At 38.6% G+C, this 21,846-nt stretch overlaps 1 protein-coding gene across 1 annotated transcript in view; it reads left to right on the forward strand.

The window, feature by feature from the left end:
* The window catches only part of HMCN1 (hemicentin 1), a 345,340-nt gene that overhangs the window by 253,176 nt on the left and 70,318 nt on the right, over positions 1 to 21,846 (forward strand). The window contains exons 55-68 of the mRNA XM_016224594.2: positions 599 to 712; positions 2,683 to 2,870; positions 4,435 to 4,531; positions 7,562 to 7,723; positions 8,430 to 8,543; positions 8,661 to 8,863; positions 9,138 to 9,219; positions 9,329 to 9,460; positions 10,316 to 10,465; positions 12,350 to 12,509; positions 14,741 to 14,865; positions 15,074 to 15,257; positions 15,872 to 15,969; positions 16,998 to 17,276. Coding sequence (XP_016080080.2) covers positions 599 to 712; positions 2,683 to 2,870; positions 4,435 to 4,531; positions 7,562 to 7,723; positions 8,430 to 8,543; positions 8,661 to 8,863; positions 9,138 to 9,219; positions 9,329 to 9,460; positions 10,316 to 10,465; positions 12,350 to 12,509; positions 14,741 to 14,865; positions 15,074 to 15,257; positions 15,872 to 15,969; positions 16,998 to 17,276 — 2,088 coding nt within the window. The remainder of the gene's footprint in view (positions 1 to 598; positions 713 to 2,682; positions 2,871 to 4,434; positions 4,532 to 7,561; positions 7,724 to 8,429; positions 8,544 to 8,660; positions 8,864 to 9,137; positions 9,220 to 9,328; positions 9,461 to 10,315; positions 10,466 to 12,349; positions 12,510 to 14,740; positions 14,866 to 15,073; positions 15,258 to 15,871; positions 15,970 to 16,997; positions 17,277 to 21,846) is intronic.

Below are 21,846 nucleotides of genomic sequence, written 5' to 3' on the forward strand. Positions count from 1 at the left end.
AGATTATATATATATACATAATATATGTAATATATGTGACAGATCATATGTATATACAACAAAGATAAAACAGTAAAATATAAATAATTGATAAACATAGGTAAAAATTTTTATACAATTGCAACTTTTCTCTATGTTTGAAATTATATCAACATTAAAAATTAGTACACAGTTATTATTTCAAGATTATATGTATAATGGTGTTCTGTCTGCCTTTTGCATCCTTGGCTATTATTTTTCTCAAGCCACTACTTGCATGCAACAGTGTAAACTTCTTTATAGGTGTTCAAACTGTAAAAGCAAGAACTTACTTCTTAGTAACATTTCACATGGAACATGGTGAGGGGCATAGAGCAATGCTCCTACCTCAAGGAAAATCCACACGAGCTTTTCATTTCTCAGGAGTTCTGACTCATATGTTGGACCACTTTTCAATAAGGCAGCGTTTGTTATAAAAGTGGTATGTGGGATTAAAACTGGACCAGTGGAACCTCAGAAGAAATGTAAGGAAGTCATTAGACCTGAAAAATGGTATCTGTTTATAACCAGTATTCACGCTAAGATGTACAGAAGTAAACACATTAGGATATCTTTTCAGGTGGGAGAGTGCTGCAGATTCCCCGGGCGAGGGTAGAAGATGCGGGGAGGTACACGTGTGTCGCTGTGAATGAAGCTGGAGAAGATTCCCTTCAGTATGATGTCCGTGTCCTCTGTGAGTTTGTTTTCTTCTGTTTATCACACATTCTTTTGCTCAAAAATATTTTTGAGGAGCTAATGTTTGCAAGATGTTGCACTAAACATCCTAAAGACTATAAAGATAATCAGAAACTGATCTTTCATTGTCTTACGCAAATGGAGAGCACCTTACTTAAGACTCCTGAATTATCAAACTGGCTTAAACCAAAAAAAGAGAGATGGGGAGAGAGAGAGAGAATTCATTGACTCATAAATCAATGGGGAATGTGGTAGGCGGTCAGGGGTTGAAGGCGGAGCTAACTGGGCTCAGTCCTTGCTTTCTGGAGCTACCCTCAGTAACCTGGGGGCGAAGGTAGAAAAATAGATGATGTGGCCTAAGGGAGGAGGGGGAGCCTGTGGGGACATGCTCAAGATAACAGGATGCACATTTTGCAAGCACTGGGGGGTGAGAGAACATAGAATGTGCAGTAGTCAGGCCATCTCTGAAATGACTCACGATGAGATCTGGGCAGGGCAAGAGGAAAAATGAGCTTAGAGGGAGGCAAGTAGGTTGGTGGTAACTAAGAGCAGCTTACGGAGGAACCCTGAAAAGAGATGGAAGAGAAAAGCACGAGTTGCTTATTTGACAGATATCTATTGATTGCTCACTGTGTGCCAGGCAGCGTACTAGACACTGAGGATACAGTGAACACAGTAAACATCAGTCCTTCATCAGGTAGCTTATAAACTTGCAGAGGGAAGAAGTGTTGTTATTGAATAGTCCAAGGTATGAGCGCCAGTGATTAGCTGAAGTGCAGTAGAGGTGAAACTAATTAGGATGGGTTGGGTCATCGACATAGACTTTAAAGTCTGCAAGATAGTGATAAGAAAATAGAAAAGGAATGAAAAGATAATTAAAATCATTGCTAACATCATCAAGAACCGTGAAGGAGCATCCTAGACCATGTGGCTTAATTTGACCTAAGTTTGGAAAGAGTTTATTTAGTTTAAGACAGGATAGGATCTGATTTTAAAAAAAAAAAGAAAGGTAGTGTAGTTTGGGAAAGACTGCGATTCCATCAAGTTGAAATTGAATTTGGGAATTCAGTTGTCAACTGTAGAGTTCCATGCTTCAGGCTGTTCTTAATAAAGAGGCAGTTGGAAAACACTGGAGATTAGTTTAGAGAGGTGGGAACCAAGCAGGAAAAATGAACTGGCCCCAAAATTCTGTCTCAATTAGGGATGTTCCACAGTTTGATTCTCACCCCCTGAGTACCACTAAGAACAACTGTGAGTGGTGTAAGCCAGTCAGCTGGAGGGGCAGGTGAGAGAAAATCATTCCGGTGGAGACCTCTACAGGCCAGACCTTGGACCTAGACTGTGCCTCCCAGTAACTACCAGTGGTTCAGTACTAGGCAAAAGTTGAGGAAAACATTGAATCTTTAATGTTTTAAACATTTCATTTGATCACTTTTCATGGTGTGGGGTTAGTGATAACATTTAATCTAAAATTCAGGTTTTTTATTTACTGATCTTCAGTTCAAGTTATATATTTCATGTTATTTAAAGTAGAGTAAAAGTCACATAACGTTGAAAGTGAAAATAAGCATTCACAGAAACATTGAAGTTCTATTATGTGCCTCATAGCATTGATCATTTCCTCTACCGACTTTCAGTTTATTTTTTTAATTCAATTTTATTTTTTTAATTGAATCCATTGGGGTGACATCTGTCAATAAAATTATATAGGTCTCAGGTGCACAACTAAATGGGCATGAAACTGTAGCAGGGGTTAGTCCAGGGCAGGTAAAGAGGGGGAAGAAAATCAACCCAAATTCACATAATTTTTATCTCTGCTAATTTTTAAGTGTAAACTGATCCTTGTGGATCATGATTCTTCACGTTTTGCTCCTGTTACCCCACCGTTTTTGAAATGGTCAGAAAAGTAGGATTGTTTAGAAAAGGCCTCATTTCCTGTTCCTGTCCTTTTTTTGCATCGCTTGTTAGTGCCGCCGGTCATCAAGGGAGCGCACGGCGACCTGCCGGAGGAGGTGACGGTGCTGGTGAGCAAGGGCGCGCTGCTGGAGTGCCTGTCCGGCGGCAGCCCGGTGCCAAGGAACTCCTGGCACAAGGATGGGCAGCCCTTGCTGGAAGATGAACAGCATAAGTTTCTGTCTAATGGAAGAATCCTGCAGGTAAAAGTAAAAAATCGGATTTTAAAAATAGCTGTTTGACTTTGTATTTCATAATTGCCTTTATGGCTTTAAAAAAAAATTCTTATTATTTAGAAATAGGCTTGTCAAAATAACTAAACAAAAAGGATATAAAATAAAATGTTTGTTCCTCATTTTATTCACCCTATGAGGGCTGACCGTGATGAACAGTTGCGTGTGAATTCTTCTAGAAATTGTCTGTATATGCAACACACATACACACACCCTGAAGTTTAATACAATGTGGCCTTTGTGATAAAAACCACATCTAAGCAAATTATTACAATCCTTTCCATTGCATATCTCTGATGGTAAAATTGTGGCTGGTATAAGTAATTACCTGTTGATTAAAATTTGCTCACTATTGGCAAAGAATTAATATAATAATGGAAACCACATAAATACCCAGAATTGTTGTTCACTGATGGGCATGTCTATACTTTTTAAAGTGTCCTAAAAGGTATTTGGGCACTTGTAGAAATAACACCAATTCTTTTGTTAGGTTACAACTTATTAAATTATTTCTTGAACATGTAAATGATAGCCTATAGGCCCAAAAATCTAAGCATAACTTTATATCAGTTTATCTAACACAGGACGTATCTCATGGAGTTCTTTATCTAAAAAAAAAAAAAAAAAAAAAGGTGAGTCAGGTTTACTGCCTGTAAATAATTTTGAATTCTCAGTGCATCTTCTAAAATCCTATTTCTATTTGATGAGCATACAACCTCTACCGAAATACTTAAATGTTTCTGTGTCTAGGGCCAAAAGATACATAGATGGATAGCACTTTCTGCTAAATAAAATAAGCTATCACTGCTATATTAGCTAACCATTGCTATGCAAAACCACTCCAAAACAAGGACCTAAAACAATAAGCATTTGTTCAGCTCACAGTTCTTCCGCTTGGCCGGGGGATTCTTCTGGCCTCAGCTGGGCTTACCCAAGTGTCTGCCTGCTGTGGGTAGGACAAGTGGTCTGGGGACCTTGGCTGGGCTCTTGTCCATATCACCCGGGGCCTCAGTTGCACTAATGAGGCTGATTCTTCCCCATATGATCCCAAACCCTTGAGCAGGTTAGCCCTGGCTTCCTCCCATGGTGGTGGCAGGGTTCCAAAAGTGAAAAAAAATTAGCAGTGCCTTTTGAGGCCTAGGTTTGAGATGACACACTGTCACTTCCATCACGTTCTATGGGTCAAGGCCAGATACAAGGCCAACACAAATTCCACCTTTACCTCGGAATTGGGGGAGCTTCAAAGTCACATTGCTTGGGGTGTAGGTGGGGAAGTGGGAGAATAATTTGGGACACTTATAGTCAGTATACCACAGGGATGTATAAAATTGCCTTTTCTGATTGGAAATGTTTATAAATAAATATTTACTTGATTGACCTGATTAATAAAAGCCAACACCAATGCTAACATGTATACATTTTTTTATGTCCATCTGGTATTAACTAGGAAGTATATGTATTATTTATTCTCTAAATGATGACAAGTGGCTTTAATAAAAAAAATTCAGTTGGAATTTCTTTATTTTTCCCTCAGATTCTAAATACTCAAATAACAGATATTGGCAGGTATGTGTGTATTGCTGAGAACACAGCTGGAAGTGCCAAGAAATATTTTAACCTCAATGTTCACGGTAAGAGCTCAGTTCCAAAAAACATCTGTTAGAGTATGCTCGAAAAAGCAGGAAAACTGTGTTTTAGATTATGTAGGCTTTTTTTTGTATTTTTAACTTGAAACAATGTGTGGGGCCTGCATTCATACACTCGCCTCCCTTTCTCCCCACCACAGCTAGTAGGATTTATAAAGTACAAAGTACAGATCTTCTAGGGAGTCTGTTTTTATATTATTTCAGTCCCTCAGGAGAAAAATAGTGACTCCTACATATTTGAAAGTTAAAAAAAAAAAAATCAAAATCTGAAATCCCAAAGATTACACATTTTTATGAAGTTAGAACTAAATGTAGGTCTTTACTCATAAAAATCCATTCACTAGTCCTGACTGAAACCAGTTTCCATCATCAAGGGTAGAATTCATGTTGAGCTACACCCTCTAGTACCTGATATACTCCCTGGAAAATAAGTTATTTTGAGGAGTGAAATAATTCCAAAGACCACCAGCACACCGAATTCATTCATCACACTTTAAGTTTTCAATATATGCTAGTAACTCCATAAATACTAATATATTTTTTTTGGGGGGGGGCCCTAAAAAAGCAGTTGTCTGTCTTCCACGAGAGAGTAGTTTTGTTCTTGTGACACAGCAGCTTTCAGAATATTAAATTGGAAATGGTGAACAATCGTTATAAAAGATTTCCTGTCCATGTGTGATGGACATGAAATCCAGCTTGTGTTGCATAAATTCCAGCTTGTGTTGGAGATCGCTGAGATTTGAAAATTCACGAAGAATTCCCCCCCCCGAAAGGACTTTGAGTTAGCAACTTAGATCTTCTTTTCGGGTGTGACCTGTAGCGGGTATTGATGTCTAGCAGTGTTTGGTGTTTGTGTAGCCGATATTTGAAACACTTTCATCTTTGCATTCCCAGTAGTTAGCACAGTGAGCAATATACAATAGGTGCTTCGTAAATATCTTCAGGGTTCTTTCAATGAATAAATCTAACCAAACAGAAACAAATGTGTCACGCATTCCCAGGAAGAATGAATTAATTGAACAACTGTAGCTGTTGTGAAAGCACACATTCTAATTTACCCAAGTGCAATAGGATAAATGTTTAAAAATAAAAATGTTCATTATTCTTTCTGCTTCGCCATGGCAGAATTAGTTTTCCCTCCTCTGTGTGATCAAGAGCATTGTATAAACACCCGTTATCCTACTTAAGCAATTACGTATGTTGCCTTGTGCTATCTTTGTATGTCTATAATCTCAGTTCTGTCCATAACCTTATTATAAAGTCTGTAGACAAGTGGTCATTTCTTATGGACGCTGGTCTCCCTAACATTAGAATGGTGTCTATAGTTGCCATAGTTGCTAAATAAATATTTGTTGTTTCTTTATTATACTTTGTTTATATTAACTAATATGCCTTTTTTTTTTAAAAAAAAAAATATGTTCTTACTGGTTTTAGAGAGAGAAAGGGCGAGGGCGAGAGAGAGAGAAACATTGATGAGCAAGAAGCATCGATCGGCTGCCTCCTGCACGCCCCCTACTGGGGATGGAGCCCCCAACCTGGGCATGTGCCTGGACCAGGAGTCAAACAGGTGACCTCTCGGTGCATGGGAGACGCCCAACCAACTGACCCACATGGGCCAGGGCCTCAATTGCCAAAGGGAAGCCGTAAGTGCTTCCTTTAAGTGAAAAGATTTAAAAAACAGTATATATATGGTTCAATGCCATCTTTGGTTTCAGGCATCCACTGGGGGTCTTGGAAGGCAGCTCCTGCGGATAAAGGGGGACTGCTCTATGTTGTGGCTTCTTTCTGGAAGATACACCCATCTCCTGTCTTCCACTGAGTTTACTCCTGGTCATATTTCAAGCATCTTTTTCCTTTTTGCTTTTTATTGAATTTGCTGGGGTGACATTGGTTCACAGAATGATACAGGTTTCAGGTGCACAGTTCCACAACCTATCATCTGTACCTCAAGTGTCTTCTTAAATGTCACGCCCTCCTCCTGATCCCCAAACTGTCACCCTGCTCTTCAGATTGATGCTCCTTGAGCTTGTAATTACTAGAGCGGGCTGAGAATCAGGGCCCTCAGCCAGCCTGCTCAACTGCCAGGCCAGGAGCTAGCGGCGAACTCTCGGGCTTCCTCGCCGCAGTTCAAGGGGAGGAACTGTATCTAGCACGTGAGGCCATGCAGAAAGTCCGTGCGTTATTAATCTTACTCTCTTGTACTCCACTTTTCCTCTGCACTACTTTTGCTTGTGGAATTCTTTTCTGTATTTATTTACTTATTTATTTATGGTTTTGAACAAATCACAGTATTGTTTACTTCTTAAATTTTCTGCTCATCTTTAAAGTCATCGAGTTACATTGCTGAAATAGCCTGTAAATTTGATAGATATCCCCTAAAATTAGATTTCTACTTTATTAAATGCAGGAAAATAAAAATTTTAAATAGGGATGTAATAGTAAAAACAAGAATATTCACCCGGGTGGGCGTGGCTCAGTGGTTGAGCATTGACTTAGGATCCTCGAGATCGAGGTTCGATTCCTGGTCAGGCCACATGCCTGGGTTGGGGGCTTGATCCCCAATCGGGAGTGTGCAGGAGGCAGCCGATCAATGACTCTCATCACTGATGTTTCTCTCTCTCTCTCCCTTCCTCTCTCTGAAATCAATGAAGATACATATTTAAATAAGTAAATAAATAAAAATAAATAAAAACAAGAATATTCAAACGTATTAAAAAGTACTGTTGGCTACATTGACAAAACCATCTTAGGAACTGCCAACTACATCTTCCAGTAAAATGCAGAAGAATTCTGTCTTTGAAAATTCTGGCACTCTCTTTCAACTGGGAGAAACAAGACTGGTCGCCGTAGGTTTGATGAAGGCATTGGGGAATCCTAAGAGGGAAGACAGCTGGGTCACTAACAGTGTTGTTCACACGGGGCGTTCGCGGAGTACAGTGGCTGGGCTTATGTTAACAAATTGGAAGCTATTACGGGTAATATCAGATCTCTCATTTAATACATTTTCTCTTATAGTTCCTCCAAGCGTCATTGGCCCGAACCCTGAGAACCTCACTGTCGTGATGAACAGCTTCATCTCTTTGACCTGTGAGGTCTCTGGTTTCCCACCCCCTGATCTCAGCTGGCTCAAGAACGAGCAGCCTCTCAAGCCAAACACAAATGCTCTCATTGTGCCCGGTAAGGAACTCGGTCCTCCTGCAAGGGGGGCAGGGCGCTCTGATTTTTCTTTACTTTAAATACAGGTGGCGTTTCAGCTCAGTCTCTTTCCAAACTCTTGTCTTAGGCCATTTATTTGCTCACATTAAATGCCTCTCTTTACCTAATAAGTCCATTAGAATAAGATTGCATAGACTTTCACGATTTTAGTGGGAACGTACAGTAACAGGGTCTACATCAAGAAATTATGAAATTTAGGAGCAGAACTGCTTAGTAATTCCATGGGGGGGTGAGGGTGATGGGCTAGTAAATAGTGCTTTCAGTGGATAAATTCACTGGTTGGTTGTAATCAAATCCTAAGGCTCCTTGCTGACAGATAAACAGACCAACAGACAGACAAACATGTCTGAACTGCGGGAGATTTAAACCCAGAAAATACTTGTTACCATGTTTGACTATAGTACAGTTACTCTTTGCTCGCTGGGACCTATACCAAACAGTTCTCTGCATGTTTGGTTAATAGAGAGGAAAAAAATTACAAATTTTCCATTTTTTATAAAGAAGTAGAATCAGTCATAAAGGAAGAATGAAAGAAAACAGATTCAATTCTTTCATCTTATATATAAATTTTACTCTCACGGGATATCTTGTCATTTATCCTGTTGATAAAGTAGTTATTAGAACAACCTCTGTACCCCTCTTCACTTTCCATTATATTTGCCCACAGGGGGTCGAACTCTGCAGATTATCCGGGCCAAGGAATCCGATGGGGGTCAGTACACGTGTATAGCTATCAACCAAGCTGGCGAAAGCAAGAAGAAAGTCTCCCTGACCGTTTACGGTTTGTTTGCACTCTCCTCATAAAATTCTTTCATTTTTAAACTGGGATGAAACATTCTCTATCTGCGCACCTTGATGAAAAAAAACCAATCCTTCTGTTCTTGTTTCTTCCCCTCAGTGCCCCCAAGCATTAAAGATCATGGCAGTGACTCTCTTTCTGTAGTTAACGTAAGAGAGGGGACCTCAGTGTCATTAGAGTGTGAGTCCAACGCTGTCCCACCTCCAGTCGTCACGTGGTATAAGAATGGGCGGATGATAACAGAGTCGACTCACGTGGAGATCTTAGCAGATGGACAAATGCTGCACATCCAGAAAGCTGAGGTGCATCTTTTACTCTTGTTTGCGTGTCGTGACTCTTCGGTGGGTTCGTGGAAGAGAGAACCGAGAGTTGCATGTTCCCTTTTCTACAGCTCGTTGTACAATAACATCGTCAATGCCATTGACCTTACTTTCATAAAAAAGCAGGATTGCAGAAAGCAATTAGAAGTGGGGCGTTGGAGCGTAAAGATGACTGATGATTTAATCTGCGCTGGCACAGTGTGATTGGTCATCTGTACCTTAATGGAGCACATACAATAGTATCTTTTTCTTTTAGGTATCTGACACAGGCCAGTATGTATGTAGAGCTATAAATGTAGCAGGACGGGATGATAGAAATTTCCACCTCAATGTATATGGTGAGCATCTGCCTCTAATACAACTCTTTTTCCCCCAGATATGCCAATGAAAGAAAGCGTCCTGAGCTAGCTTAATGAGGGCACGTGATTTTCTTCTGTCTTGTTGCAGTGCCGCCCAGCATCGAAGGACCTGAAAGAGAAGTGGTCGTTGAGATAATCAGCAATCCTGTGACCTTAACCTGCGATGCCACTGGAATCCCGCCTCCCACCCTAGCATGGCTGAAGGACCACAAGCCCATAGGTAACATAGTTCTGCATTTTTTTTTAATTTTTTTTTTTGGTGGTTTTCTTTGGCTCTGAATGCACTAGATTTATAAACATTTTTTGGCCAGCCGGTGTGGCTCAGTGGTTGAGCATCAACCCAGGAACCAAGAGGTCACCAGTTCGATTCCTGGTCAGGGCACATGCCCGGGTTGTGGGCTCCATCCCCAGTAGGGGGCGTGCAGGAGGCAGCCGGTGGATGCTGCTGCTGCTGTTTCTCTCATCAGTGTTTCTATCTCGATATCCCTCTCTCCCTCTCTCTCTAAAAATCAATAAAAACATATATTTTTACAATAAACATAAACGAGCACATTTTCATATTATGCTCATAGAGATGTTTAGTTCAGAAAGCCTAATATACTGAAGTATACACTGACACAATAGACTATTAAATTACTTATTTTATAAACAGGATTTTCTTTGCGTTTCGAGAAGGCTCTCATTTAATATAAAAGCACAAAGGGAGGAACTTTTTGAAATTTCTTTTCAATCACAGTTGACACAATATTATATTAGTTTCAGGTGCACAACAGTGATTAGACATTTATATACCTCAGGAAGTGATGGCCCCAGTAAATCTAGTACCCATCTGACACCATGCATAGTTCTTACAATATTACTGACTCTATGCCCGAGGCTGTACTTTGTATCTCCGTGACTATGTTTATAACTGACAATTTGTACTTCTTAGTCCCTTCACGTCTCTCACACATCCCCAATCCCCCTCCCATTAAGAAATCTATTTATCACAAGAAGCAAGACAGTTTTATGCTGAATTTTAGAGGTTAAAATCAAAGCTTTACTTTGTTTTGTTTTGCTTTGTTTCTACCTCTAGAAAATTCTGACTCACTCGAAGTTCATATTTTGTCTGGAGGTAGCAAACTCCAAATTGCTCGGTCTCAGCATTCAGATAGCGGAAACTATACGTGCATTGCATCAAATATGGAAGGAAAAGCAGAGAAAAATTACATTCTTTCAATTCAAGGTATGTGATTTATCTTCAATATCTTCAGTTTATTCTTTCTGTAGCCCCAAAGAAGTCTACAATTAAAGAGATGATTTGTAATCGATTCAAAGTGTCTTTAGAGCAACAAAAAATATTAACAGTTCTTTGCCCTGCATTAGCCAGTAGATTTGATTTTCATGGAAATTGGCCTAGATGTGAAAAAAAGAATAGTGAAATTTGATAATCTTTATTTTTGGTATGTTTACCAAAATTCTTACTGAATTATACTTATTTATTTACAACTGGCATAATTTATTTTGATGCTAAGCCCATAGGTCTGTTCTTATTTATATATATAAGTAATATTTAATTCATGAAGAGGTTGCATTATATTTTAACTACAGGTAGGGAGGGGATTCGGTAAATTTCAAGTAATGCTGAATCTTATGCTATTTCGGGTTGAGAATAAGAAACATTAATTCATCCAATAAATATTTACTAAACCCTACTGTATTGTAACATAGTACTGAGTAATGCAAGGACAACTTATATCTTTTTGATTTTCGGTAAACCTCTAATTGGTACTTTTGTTCCAATAGTTTATTGAAATGAAAATCTAATTGGAAACTAAGTCGAAATGCTTGCTTTTTCCAATGTTAATATAGTTATTTTGAAACTAATGTTTCATAAATTATAAATGTGCATTATTATCGATCTGTTGTGTGCTCTGCTAAAGGTAACTACAACAAACGAAATTAAAGAGGAAGTAAAATATGTTTATGGGCATCAGTGTTTTCTTGGATTAGTAATACTTTGAGATTTCAGCAACAAAAGGGAGAAATAGCTACTCAGGGATTCAGTGTCAGAAATTACATGTTTCATTATGTTTAATGCACTGATAATAATAGTTGTTAATCATGAGGGTATGTGATGAAATCAAACATTTTATCAGATGCTTTACTAGGACTAGCCTATATATACAGGGCCTATGCAGTGCTTGTCATATATTAGACACTCATTACAGGATATTTCTTTTTAACATTCTTATTGACCTGACTTCTTTCTTACCGTCAATTCTGTAAATTTGTTATAATTATTATCATCTCTGGATGACTGAAATGAGATTTGGAGAGAGTGTGCAGTGGTGTGCTGGTAAATGCTTAAGAATTGACTCTTCAGATAAAAAGGTCCTGAATTTTAGTCAATAATTTGCAAGTTTCCGTGGTGTAAATATCCCCACCATGGCTCATTTCAAACTACCAAGGTGATGTTACTGAACATGGAGTAGGAAAGACGTGCAGAATTGACTGTTGTGAACTGACGTGAGCCGTCCCAGCAGAGCACTATGAGTATATGGAAGAGGAATTCAGATGTGTTTCTGTTTGATACCATTGTCAGTATTTTTTATTACACATTATTTCTCAATTGAATCATTAAAGTAAAAACCAAATGAGAACAGAAACTCTTGGATCTTGAAAGCTCCAATAAGCCTATCCATTATTCAGAATAAATAATATTTAAAATGCATGAGGGGAAAGAAATAACCTAATAGATACTTTTCTCAGACCTTTATGCCAAGATTGTATAAAACAGATTCTCTTGAGTTGTGGTAATTCTCATCTATTGAGAATTTAGTCCAAGAGTGATTCTATTTAGCCAGAAAGTTTGTCCATGAGGTAGGCTTGTCACCAGTCCCTATGACTAAATAATTATATCAACTTACAGATATACCAGGAATATTGAAGTGATTGCTTTAGCTGTTCCTTATTTTTAAATAATTCATGAGGATGATACTAGTTTTATCTTGAACCACAATCTAGGAAGAATAAATAATAAAAATGACATACTGCTCTGTGATTCTGTTGTGTGCATTAGAATTTATATCATCGTGCCTTGCTAATGGACACTTTTATTTCTCCAAAGTTCCTCCGAGCGTTGCTGGAGCTGAAATTCCAAGTGAAGTCAGTGTCCTTCTAGGGGAAAATGTTGAGCTGGCCTGCAGTGCAAATGGCATTCCCGCCCCAGTCATTCAGTGGCTTAGAGATGGAAGACCCCTAGCTAGCAGTGAAATGGAAGGAAACCGGTATGTTTAAAAAGAGTCTTCACATTTCACATGAATAATTAATGCCAAATTTCATCTCCTTGGAGTATGAGTATCACTGTATTCAGAGAGAGAGAAATATAACATTTTGGAGCGTTGCACACACAGTTTCTTCCTGGAAAATCACTCAGGAGTGTGTGTGTGTGTGTGTGTGTGTGTGTGTGTGTGTGTGGGTGTGTGTGTGTGTGTGTGTGTGTGTGCGCGCGTGTGTGTGTGATCTTCATTCATCAACTCCAAGCTGCAAAATACCCTCAGACATTCATTCCTACAGATGGTAGTTAACTGCTGCTGGTTTTATTCCTCTCATCTCAGGATGTTTACCCTAAAGCCCGCGTCATAGGATAGTTCTTTCTTGCTAATGTCACACCAGTTTTGTCCTACAGAAGAATCATCAATAAGCTTAGATATGATTTCGTGTCCTGAGATCAGCAAACCACCAAATGCTCCGTATTTCTTGGCTCATTTTGAGAAAAGATACAATATCATCATAACCCACTTAATTCTTTGTAGTGATTTGTCCAGATCCCTTTTTCAGCTGACACTTTTTATTCGTTCCCCAAACCACGTAGGGATGGAAAAACCACGTGGCAAGGGCCTCCTGCTCTTTCAACAGCAAATAACCTTTGGAAGAACAATCCAGAATTCTACTCTCTACTAGATTACTTTATCACAAAGCCTTATTATGTTCAAAACCAGAGTAATTATAATTCCTTGAAGAGTTGTATATACCTAAGTAGGCATTAATGAAATATATTGCAATCTTTGTCATTTTGAACCAATAGTTTAAATGTAACAGTTTGGAGTGTATTTTCTGGTTAATGAATTGAACATACATAATTTAAAGAAAGATAGTTGTTGTTTTTCAAGTTATTTTATATTAAAATTCAGATGTTTGTTCCCTTTACCAGATGAAGTAAATTGCCTAATATCTTAGAGCTACATTTGAAGTTTCACTTCTCTGGCGTGGACATTTCTGAAAGTTAACAAATATTTAATTATTTTTCTTAAATCAGCTGCTATCAACACTATTCCAAGCCAAGTATTAGATAGCTGGTGGGACCTAAAGATCTTATATAAGATAATATTTGTACCTAGGAATTTACAATCTATCATTTATTTTATGTGAAGAACCTAACTGTACTTATTCTTATATCCACTTTAGTGATTATTTGTTCACTGCTCCACAATATGTATAGGTTTGTAAATAGAACAATTCATCAATCAAATAAAGTAAGTTTTCCAAAGTCAACTAAGTAATTGGTCATGGTAACTTGCTTTTTTTTGTTCATTCATATGGTTAGACTAATGGAATTTTAAAATTCACATTTTGAAAAAGAAAAAATACACTAGACCCAAAAAATAATATTATAATTCTCAATAATCATATTTAATAACACTATATGTTAGAAATAGACTATTTACTTTTGACCCTGGGAGAAACTAATAAAATCACTATTGTAGGAGTAACTATAGATAGCAATTTAATCTCTTTCTAAAACACTGGAAGTTTTGTTTGATAATGTATGATCTGTGAAGAGAGTCAGTAATGCAATGATCCTAAATCGGTATCTTTGATAATCTAACTATATAGTTGTTATTTACCATTATATAGTTCAAAGGAAAAGCTTTAGCAACTTGTAGAAAAATTTTTGCAAAATATATCCATCCATAATCCTGAGCTGGTGTCACAGTTTAAATAAAATACTCTATTCTGCTTCTTTTCATTGAGTATTACTCAGCTGTTTATAACTAGATTTTTAATATATACTTTCTTTAATTTGTCATTGTAACATGTTTGTTTTCATACCAGAATTTTTATAATTTTTATTTAATTCAAACCTTATATTGACAACTGAGGATAAAATATTCTGACTGTGAGGGGGAAAAAGCAAAGCAGGCCTTTGCCAATAGTCTGGATAGAGAAGGTGCTAACCTGGTTTTGTTCATTTTCGTTTTCTCATAAGGAGGCAGCGGATATGTGAGCCCTGTGACTGCAGAATTTTAGTTGGTTGCCTGAAATCTCCATCTCTTTGACCAGCTCTGACTTTTCAGGCTTCCATGGAGTTAGCAAAAAGCATTTGAACCATTATATCCAAGGGAAAGATATATTTTATGGTCTGTTTTTTACAAGAGCACCATAATCTGGGCTGAGCCTTCCAGACTTTAGCTCGACACAAAGCATCTCTGTGCCTCTTTTATGACCCCTTCTCCAGGGTGACTGCAAATGGCAGCACATTAGTCATCCACGGGGCTCTCCCGTCCGACGTGGGGAAATACTCGTGTGTCGCTACCAATCCCGCAGGAGAAGACGACCGCATTTTCAACTTAAATGTTTACGGTAAATACGACATTCCACCCTCCTTTGCGTGTGCTCCTTCAGGAGTCTCTCAGTAAAATAGGAAGGTCCGGCAGTAGGTGTCCAAAGCATTTGATTTTAAAATAGGATGTCATCGAGGTTTCCTTGTGGGATACAGAACAGAAATGGGGGCATTTGTGGAGATGACTTGAACTTGTAATATGCACCCACCCCCTTCTCTCTCTCCTAGTGCCACCTGCAATTAGGGGTAATAAAGAAGAAGCGGAGAGACTGACAGCCTTGGTGGATACTTCAATAAACATTGAGTGCAGGGCCACGGGGACGCCTCCACCCCAGATAAACTGGCTGAAGAACGGCCTTCCCCTGCCTCTGACCTCGCACACCCGGCTGCTGTCAGGAGGGCAGGTTATCAGGTCAGCGTTACTGTATGTGATTTGCTCTTTGCTAGACGGATAAAGTCACTGTGATTGTAGACTTGAACTTATCTAAACAGTGTTTAAGAAATATTTTTTCCTAAGTTTTTACTGTGGTTTGTTTTCTTTTTTAGCATCTCTTTAGAAGAGGGGGGAAAACAAATAGAAAATTGCAATGGCTTTTTATTCTTAGTTAAGTGCTCACGTGTCAGTAAATGGTATAAAATAGGTCTTTTATAAAGAGACGTATCTATCACATATGTATTTCCAAGAACAGCTCTTTCAGCTCAAATGTATATGGCAAAATGATAGGAAGATGCCTGCTACAGTCATGTGATTTTCACATTAATATCATTCTCTACTAGAGTATATTTGAAAAGTATTCACCTCAAATTATGTCATATTTTCAGTGGCCCACTGTCAGTGTCTCATCAGCTTTGTAGAATAAATTGCCTTTGAGGCATCTGTGTTTCATGATGGATGGTTCTATTCTTGATGCCTAAAATTTCCCAGCGTAAATCACTTTCCATAACCTATGTTTAAACCCTAAGTATTTCATTTGTGTGTGTTGAATGAGATCAGGTTATGAAATTTTGTGTCAAATTGTCTTCCAGGATTGTGAGAGCTCAGGTGTCTGATGTTGCTGTGTACACGTGTGTGGCCTCCAACAGAGCTGGGGTGGATAATAAACATTATAGTCTTCAAGTTTTAGGTATGTCACAGATAAACCCTAGGGCTGTGCCATGGGTCTAGGATTAAGCAACAAGCTCATATTTAGATGTCGCCATATCAGAGAAGATTGGTCAGATAGGGTCCTGCTAACTGAGAAAAGACATTTTCTCCCAAGGGCTTCATGTTTATTAGAGCATACTGTCTGTCTGCCAACATGTTCTTCTAACCTGGAATTTCACATGAAATCAAATCTAAATTTTTAAAAACAACATTTCAGTCCAGACATAAGACCAGTCTTTTCATACAAATAGAAAGTTAAGACTGATTTCTAATATTATTCACAGTGGCCCATTTAGAGTATTGAAAATGTGAATTGATGTGTACATATACAGGGTGTCCTCCCAAAAATGTATGCACACTTTGAGTAATTATTAATTCCAATGGGTTAAATCTGAAAAGAAAGAAACATCAATTGAGCTATCATATGTACAGGGTGTATGCAATTTTGGGGATACTCTATATATCTCTCTGTGTGTTTGTGGAGATAGAGAACTCACATTTCATTTCTGAAATGTTAAGGTTTCTGGGTGATATTTCTCCATCCCTAAGGACATCTCAGAATAGTTAACTAACTAATAGAGCCTGCAAATGACTGATGTTGGATTATATAAAATTTACTCTAGAATATAATATTATTTTATTTATTACACAGAAAGTAGTTGAAAGTATACTTCTGGAATTTATCATATGTATTATAACAAATTAAAGAGACAAAACTCAGCAGTTAAAAAATGGCCAAAATGTAAACACATTGGAACAGTGTATATTTTAAAGGAAACAGTCCTGAGGTTTCATCGCTAATGCTTTGGAAGATTAATAATTAGCCTACTTAACACATGTTTTTATGGTGAAGTCATCGATTACATTATGTGCTATTTTAAATTCTATCTTTTTACAGATCATAGAAACATTAAAAAACTAATTGAACCCTTCAGTTTTTCTAAATCTAAATTGATCTCAAATTAAAATAGATATATAAAATATGCTCTTTTTCTTTTATGTATATAGTGCCACCAAATCTGGACAATGCAATGGGAACAGAGGAAATCACAATTGTCAGGGGCAGTTCTACCTCCATGACATGCCTCACGGATGGAACCCCAACTCCCAGGATGTCGTGGCTGAGGGATGGCCAGCCTCTGGGGCTTGACACCCATCTGACAGTCAGCACTCAAGGGATGGTCCTTCAGCTCATCAAAGCAGAGACTGAAGACTCGGGGAGGTACACCTGCATTGCCTCCAACGAAGCTGGAGAAGTCAGCAAGCACTTTATCCTGAAGGTCCTGGGTACGTAAACAGTCAATATTGATTGGGAAGGAAGAGACAAGAAAGAAAGACTTAGTAAAAAAGTGTAATTCTTAGAATCATTTGTTATGGGACAAAGTTTGTCAAAACTTCATTGTACGTCATATTCCTGTTTTATAATTCACCTAGGACAGCTATTTTCAACCTTTTTCATCTCATGGCACATAAACTAATTATTAAAATTCTATGGCACACCGAAAAAATATGCTATATTTTTGCAGATCTGACAAAAATAGGTATAATTGTGATTCATTCACACTGGATGACTGTTGTCATTTTTTTATTTGACAATCTGGGGGAAAAGAGGTCAGTGACCCTGGCTAAATAGTCAAGTACTGCATGTTTTAAAAATTCTTACGGCACAGCAGTTGAAAATCGCTGACCTAGGATTATTCTTATCTGAAGCATGTTAAATTTAAATTACTGTTTTTTATCTGTCTAAAAAGATGTGAACTACTACTTGTAAATTATTATTCCAAGAACTAAAAGCACATCTGATAACAGCAATTTAATGAAAAAGTATAATATTTTTGCTCATGTATGTTATTCCAAACAGCCTTTAAATGATCCAGTGTGTCAATTATAGTCATAATCCTCATTTCACATTACCTCGTTCCACTTACTCTTGTATGCATTAACATAAATATTTAAGATGTGTGTTCCAGTGTTCTACGTGCAAACAAAATAGTATAAAGACAAAACACATCTTTTCCTTGAAGTCAAAAATTTTTGACTTAGGAAGAGAAGTGAAGATGAGTGAAAGGAGCTATTTCAATAAGCAATACTTTCATGGAGGTTTTTTTTTTTCCTTCAGTATTGTGTAAGTAAAAACCTCAGTCTCTTTACATAGAACAGAATGCACCCCTTAGGGCAATGAACCGGAAGAATGTTGGCAAGGGTCTAGCCAAAAAAGCTAGCATATGATTTTGGATGCCCTGTAATCTTTCTCATAGTACCTATTATAATTTAATTATTTGTGTATCTTTAACAGTCTGCTTTATCCTTAGTTAAATGCTATGATTGGCAGTACCCATCTTATTGCTGCATTCACAGTGCACTTGACATGACACGATGTTTATTTGTTGGATTGAATTGAATGGAATTAGATACTTGTCAGCTGGATTAAAGGGCGTTTTTAACTGTAGAGGGAGGCAAGACAATATCTAAATAAACAAAGAGAGATACTGTGGTGTAGATGAGTGTTCCATAGAATGAAGGGTGGTAGTGGAAGCAGGACTCCAGGGTATTGAGAGACAAAGACAGAAGAAAGTGTGTGTCTGTGAGGAGGGGTGGCATGTCCTGTGCATCAGTTCATAGAACATGAAGAATAACAGGAGGTGACATAAATGGGATTTGTATCTCAATTATTGACTTATTAAGTATTAATTATTGACTATATGTTATGTGCCAGGCATGTTGTAGTCCTTATGTAACAAATAATTATTGAAAAACTGTTATGTGACCTACGGAGTGACAGCTACTTGAATGCATCATTGAATGAAAAAGAAGTGCTCTCAGGTTCCTACATCTGGGGGAACACTTGAACCAGTAAATACTTTGGCATGTGATGCGGATCGCGTGGCTAAAATAACATTCTGTGGGATGGTAAGGTTCAGAGGAGATCTCCTCAAGGATCCCTTTGTGCCTTCAAGGGCAAGGCGTAGAGGTGAGAGAGGAAAGTGAAAGTGATAGAGCTTGAGTTGTCCGTCTGTACTCACGTTGCTGAGTGTGAAAGGAAGAATAGCAAGAGGCAAGACTGGAAACCTGCAGACCGTGAAGAGCTTGGGGAACATTTTGGGGAAGTTGGACCTCTTTACAAAGGCAGGAAAGAAACTCAAGCAGGGATGTGTTACAACTAGATTTCATCTCGCAGAAATTCATTCTGATGACAGTGAAGAATGAATTGAAGAGCCTCTTGTATTCATACAGGCCTGAAAACGCAGGGCCCTGGCCCAGGACGGGGCCATGAGTGGGGGGAGAGAGAAGGAAACCCCCCCTCTAGGAATTCAGGAACTCAGAAACAGAATCACAGTGCATTTCTGGATGTAAGAGGCGAAGGAGAAAAAATAGCACTAATATTGTTAGCGTCGTTTACAAAGAGCAGCCTTCCCAGCTGAAGGGTTTATAAGGATATTTTTCTTAGAGCAGATTTGAAAACTGGCTCAGCAGAAAGATGAAATGTTTCTGCATTTCAGCAGCTGTTGAAAGCTAATTCCATTAAAACCCGAAAAACTCTACACTTGACCCAGTGCTACACTCAGAATTTGAGTGTAAATGTGCTCATTTGGGGAACTGCTGTTCTCAACTTAATTCTATCCACATGGTGGGAGGTGTCGTGAGGTATTACTGGTTCTGGAAAGTCCAGTTTGGCAAGAAGACCGAAAGAGAGGGAGGAAATCCTACAAAATAAAACTGAGGGGTTTTGACAGGGTCCAGGCTGTGAAGGGCTGTGTCAGCCACTCTAAAAAATTGTGGTTCTTATCCTCGAACAGTGGAAAACCATTCAAGGTTCTCCTAACTGGGATGCCATGAGCAGAGTTACAGTTTGAAAAGACCACTCTTAACTGCAAAGAAGAGAGTGACTTAGAGCCGGAGACCAGTGTGTTAATTAGGAATTGTGTTTGGGAATATCATAGCGTCTAAAAATATGGCAGCTGAAACAAAGAACTTTTGTTTCTCTTGCCGAGCGAGATGCGTGGAGGGAGGCAGTAGTCGCATTGGGTCACCAGTTCAGATACTTACAGTTCCCTTGGCCTTCACACCATAGTTGTTCAGTGGCCAGGCATTGTCTGCTCCCCGCGCCCCTGGAGTCACTAGATGCAGCAATAAAGCAGGAAAAATTAGAAGGGCAAAGAGTTGGCCCTTTAGGGACTTTCTTAGATGTCCCATGAAACCCCTTCCATTTGTATCTCACGGGTCAGAAGACTCACACGCCACTCCATCTACTCTCTACGAAAGGGGCACGGCCCCAGCAAAAGGGGAGTCTGGTAATGAGAAAGAAAGAAGCAAGCAATGGTGTAGGCACCTGCAGCCGGGAAGGGGGAGTTATGAGTCCAAGCAAATGGTTTTTCACTCAGATTTGTGATGGAGGCGAGAGGAAAACAAGGTGTAATCTAGAAATAGTTGTAGGTAGATGTGTCAGGACTCAGGTGTGGGCTTGAACACAGGCGAAGAAGGTATCGAGGGTGACTCCTAGTTTCTGGCTCGTGTGACTAAGTGGTCGATGGGTCTGTCACAGAAATGCAGGGAGAGGACCAGGTATTGAGGTAGAAGGCAGCAGGTTGGGGCTGGGTACGTGTTGGGTTTGAAGTAGTTTCCAAAGGTCCCACTGAAGATGTTTATCCAATAATTGGGTTTATGGGTCTAGAGTTCAGAAGAGAGACCTAGGCTGGAAATAAAGTTGTGGAGTTGTCAGCGTGTGGACAACTCCTGCACTGCCCGAAGTGCAAGACACCTGGACGAGACCCAGGGGACAGTAGTTCACAATCACTTAACACGGGTGGGCTCTGGTGACTGGGTCTTCAGCCGGTCGGGAACATGTTGTTAGTGTTGTTGTGGTTTTAAATCTAGTGACTATAACCTCTTGAGGATAAAGGCCACGCCTGACTAATCTTTTTATCCACAGCGACTGACACATAGTAAATAAACAAGTGGGAGGAATAAAGAATTGACCGTAGTCAAAAAAAGAATCAGATGCGTGCTTGATCGATACAGACAACATGTTATGGAAATTAAAAGGGATAGAGATTTTATAGTTTGTTGAGAGAGTCAAGAAAGGGTTTATAGTTTTTACAAGCGAACTTAACGACCTTCATGTGACCTTGGTTGTACTTGAATATGCTCAGTTAGGAGATGGGACTATTGGAGACTGTTCCACTGGAAGGAATATCGTGAGCAAAGTCAGAATGAGAAAGCGCTGGACATGTTGAGGGACAAGTAGTCTGATTTAAAATCTGGGTTACATTAAAGGTAGATAATGTTGTAAGGATAGATTAAACCATATTATGAAAGTCTTGGAAGCTGTAGTGTAGAGCTTATATTTAATTCAGTAAGCAACATGCAGACACAAATCTTTTAAGCAAGATATATTGAATCAATCTAAAATACACATAAGGAAATGTATTTTGTCTGACTTCTTAATTATAATCTAAAAATCAATACAGATTTAATATATTCTCTTTTTTCCAGAAAGGAAAATGAAGACCATAGGTAGAAATTTTTAGGAGGCAGGTTTTAATAATACTAATACCAACAGTTGTAGTAGACATTGTTGTAGTAATAACTTTTTAAAAAAACTTTAATTGTAAAATAAAACAGATTCAGGAAACACAAAAGAAGCGTACATTGTTTATAGATTATCTCATTGAATCCTCACAACAGTCCTATAGTTAAATTATAGTACCATCCTTATTTTGAGATTTGTCTAAATGCACTAACCTAATAATTTTTGGAGCCCGGATTCAAACTCAAGCTATTTGACTCCAGATCCTTTGCTGTGAGCCTCTGTTCTAAACTATGTGCCTGATTAAAAAATAAAAAGACAGCTAATATT

This window comes from Miniopterus natalensis, chromosome 19, assembly GCF_054644295.1.
Source record: "Miniopterus natalensis isolate mMinNat1 chromosome 19, mMinNat1.hap1, whole genome shotgun sequence".
NCBI classification, from domain to species: Eukaryota; Metazoa; Chordata; class Mammalia; order Chiroptera; family Miniopteridae; genus Miniopterus; species Miniopterus natalensis.